Source organism: Rhopalosiphum padi, chromosome 1, assembly GCF_020882245.1.
Source record: "Rhopalosiphum padi isolate XX-2018 chromosome 1, ASM2088224v1, whole genome shotgun sequence".
Lineage (NCBI taxonomy): Eukaryota > Metazoa > Arthropoda > Insecta > Hemiptera > Aphididae > Rhopalosiphum > Rhopalosiphum padi.
In genome coordinates, this window is record NC_083597.1 from 5794387 (window position 1) to 5797779 (window position 3393).

Genomic DNA, 3393 nt, shown 5'->3' on the forward strand with positions numbered 1-3393 from the left:
GCAACGTTCTGGGTAAATTGATATTCGGCTGGCGTACGAGTGTTTTTTCTACTTACTAATTTCGATCGTCACACGATCGTCTTCTGTCGGATCCAAACGGGGACTCATACGCACACAATGCGATACATGTTTAGAGAATATTTTTGCATTTTAATTCGTGTGATCCACGATCGTCGGTTTCCACTCAAGTCACGCGTCGTCTCTGAACTGAGCGATGGTTGTAATAATAATAATAATAATAATAATAATTTTATACTTATTTATGAACTCTAAGTGAATATATTTTTTTCGGCATTCCGTCGTCCGCGTCCGGTATGACCGGTATTATCTAGTCGTATTATGATATTATAGTTGTGTAACACTACAAACATTTCTTTTACCCGTACAATAATTATCGCGATTCGGTTTACCACGCACGCGCGTTCGCGTCTCCCGCGCATAAACTCGTCCGGTGGGGCGTAGAAACAACACGAAATCGCAGCGCCTCTGCCGCCGAGTCCGTCCGATTATTGTCGTCGGCCGCACGCGCGAATTCCACTCAGTATCGCGCGGAATTCCCGTTCACCGCTTCTGGTCGATGCTATCCCCGGATTCCCGTGACGCAAAAACAGCAGCAGCAGCAGCAGCAGCAGCATAATAGGTATATACAGGTATAGCTGTGCGGGACGGCCGCCAACACCACGCGGGTGATGATGTCTTCGTTGCTGTCGTCCACGACGGCGGTGCCGGCCACTTCGACGGCCTCGGCCGCCGCAGCCGCGACCGGGACGGGCCCCACGGCAACGGTGATCGCGCTGACGGCGGCTTGCGCGGCGCTGTCGCTCATTTTGGTGGCCATGTGCCTGTTGGACCTGCCGTACTTCTTCCGGTCGCTGTTCAGCTACGTGTCGGCCACGTGCTTCAAGAAGAAGCTCCGGGCCACCGACACGGCCGTCTACTCGTCCGTGTGCCTGACCTCCGACCTGGACGTGTACCTGACCCACATGAACAACGCCCGGTACCTGCGCGAGATCGACCTGGCCCGCATCGAGTTCCTGCTGCGCACCGGCATATGGCGCGAGCTCCGGCGCCGCGGCGGCCTCATATTCACCATCGCCAACAGCGTCCGGTACCGGAGGTTCGTGCGCACGTTCAGCCGGTACGAGATCCGCACCAGGATCGTGTACTGGGACGACGTGTCCATATTCTTCGAGTTCCGGTTCGTGTCCAAGGCCGACGGCTTCGTCCGGGCCATCGTGTACAACCGGCAACAGGTGGTCGACTGCAGCGCGGACGAGCTGATGCGCACCGTCGTCGGGGTCGGTGGCGGCGGCGGCGGCGGTGGCGGCGGTGGCGATGCGACCGCGGACGCCAAGACGGCGGCCGAGGGCGCGTTCCGGCGGCCCGAGTGTCCCATCGAGATACACCACTGGATACAGTCCAACCTCATGTCCAGTGCCAGTCTCAAGGCCGAGATTGGCGACGGCGACCCGCTGTAACGCGTTTGCCGTTCGCGGGGGGGGGGGCGGTCTAGTCCCGCCGCCCGGCCACGGTACGCCGCCGCGGGGTAGAGCAATAATATACACGTTCGGGCGCATTTTCCCCAGACCCAACAGAGACGCGGTAATTCCGCGTGACGTCTGTGGAAGACACCGCGTCACGCGAGCAGGTCGGCTCAGCGGTCTCCCGAAGACGCGTGTCCGTATGTATTTATTACCGCTTGTCGGCATCAGATGAGTATACGCCCGAGAGTGCACTACCCATTACTATGTTATTATCAGTATACATTCGAGTTGATACGAAAGGTGATATTATTTATGTTGTAATAAACAACTTTTTTCCATTCGATACTATTTTTCACGTCCAAATTTATCGTGTTATAATAATTAGATACTCATCCCGATATTCGATACGATTGTTTTCCCGTCATTTTTTCCCGTTCAATCTCGAATTCTCCTTCGCCGCGGGTATCTCTTTTTCAAAATAATTTTTACACCCAAACGCGCGTCCATTCATTTTTACACCGTAACGTGTTTTCAGAAAATAATGCGTCCAAACGTGTTACGCCCATACGGGGCGATAAACTGCTGCTGCACCTGCATCCAGCGATGTACACCTCGATGGATCTCTCGCATGCAGCGCGATTGTATATTGATTGTTATCGCCGCTTTGAATGCGGAATCGATTGGTTTTTGTTGTTTTTTTTTTTGTTTTTAAATATTTTAAAGTCGTTATCGACTGCTTGGAGAGAGGTTCACGCACGTATATTGTATAAAAGATAAAACAATTACGAAAAGATCACATGACCGTTCGTATACCAATCGGGACCGCATTATAATGTCATATACCTATGATGATTAATATAATATTACATGTTATTATACTCGTCTGTTTTTTGTACGTTCTAGTCTCATTTTCTGCCTTTTATGTACTTAATACCATTTTGATTATGTTCAAGTACGCTTGTATATTATATTATGATAATAATATGAAAATAACGACCTCCATTTACCAAGCGATGTGTATTTGACGTTAATATAGACAATAAAATATATATAATTTTATTTTTACAAACCTACGAGTATTGAGTTTTATTTATTTAATTACCTTGTGCATTGTATTTTTACTGTCTAACTTTACTGTATAGGTACCATGATTGACTTGTTTTATATATCGTAAAGAAAGTATACTTTTGTTATTTGTTTTATTTTATACAGCATCAAACTAAAATATATATCCTACCACGATGGGTTGCGAACAAAACAATGAACCGTACTATTAACTTCAATTAAAGTCGTTTTAAAGGTAAAGTAACTTCAAAAGTCAAGTATTATTATTTGCTCCGTAAATTAATTACCGTTGATTCTAAATGCATAACTTTGGGGACATTTATTTTTCAAAATAACCTTTGGCTTATAAAATAAATCTAATTTTGAACATTATTTATCTAGACCGTCGTAATTCGGCAAAGTCCAGTCCAACACAATAACTTCTCATTGAAGTTGTGATGCATTTAGGTACATTTTGTAGTTCTGTGTTAAAAATGTTTTATTGTTTATTGTCCATAATTTAGCGAACTACGAATTCTTCGTTTGATCTAACCGACATATTATCATGTATTTAGTACCTACCTATCTAGTTAGTAATTTATTAACGGTATTCATCTATATATATTATGATATTTTATCAATCATTGTTATTATATTTTACACTACTACTATGCATTAATGTGATATTCATATCACTATAACTGCTAATAAATAAAAATATTTTCTATATTGATATTAGTTATCAACATTTAAAATCCAATTTAAGTAAATATTTTACGAATCTGTCTGCCTATACTTTATAAGTATGAATTATATACCAATTATATACCAATGTATGTAACAATTTAAATTAAATTGTTTGAAA

The 3393-nt window shown here is 44.2% G+C and overlaps 1 protein-coding gene across 1 annotated transcript; it reads left to right on the plus strand.

Annotated features, from left to right (window-relative positions):
* The first annotated feature begins 284 nt into the window (after nucleotides 1-284).
* On the plus strand, nucleotides 285-2557 carry LOC132917286 (protein THEM6-like). Its single transcript, XM_060977960.1, has one exon. The coding sequence runs from the start codon at nucleotides 690-692 to the stop codon at nucleotides 1476-1478; it is 789 nt and encodes a 262-aa protein (XP_060833943.1). The 5' UTR covers nucleotides 285-689; the 3' UTR covers nucleotides 1479-2557.
* The last annotated feature ends 836 nt before the right edge of the window (nucleotides 2558-3393 follow it).

Coding starts and splice junctions, on each gene's coding strand:
- LOC132917286 (XM_060977960.1), top strand. CDS start 690: ATGATGTCTTCGTTGCTGTCGTCCACGACGGCGGTGCCGGCCACTTCG.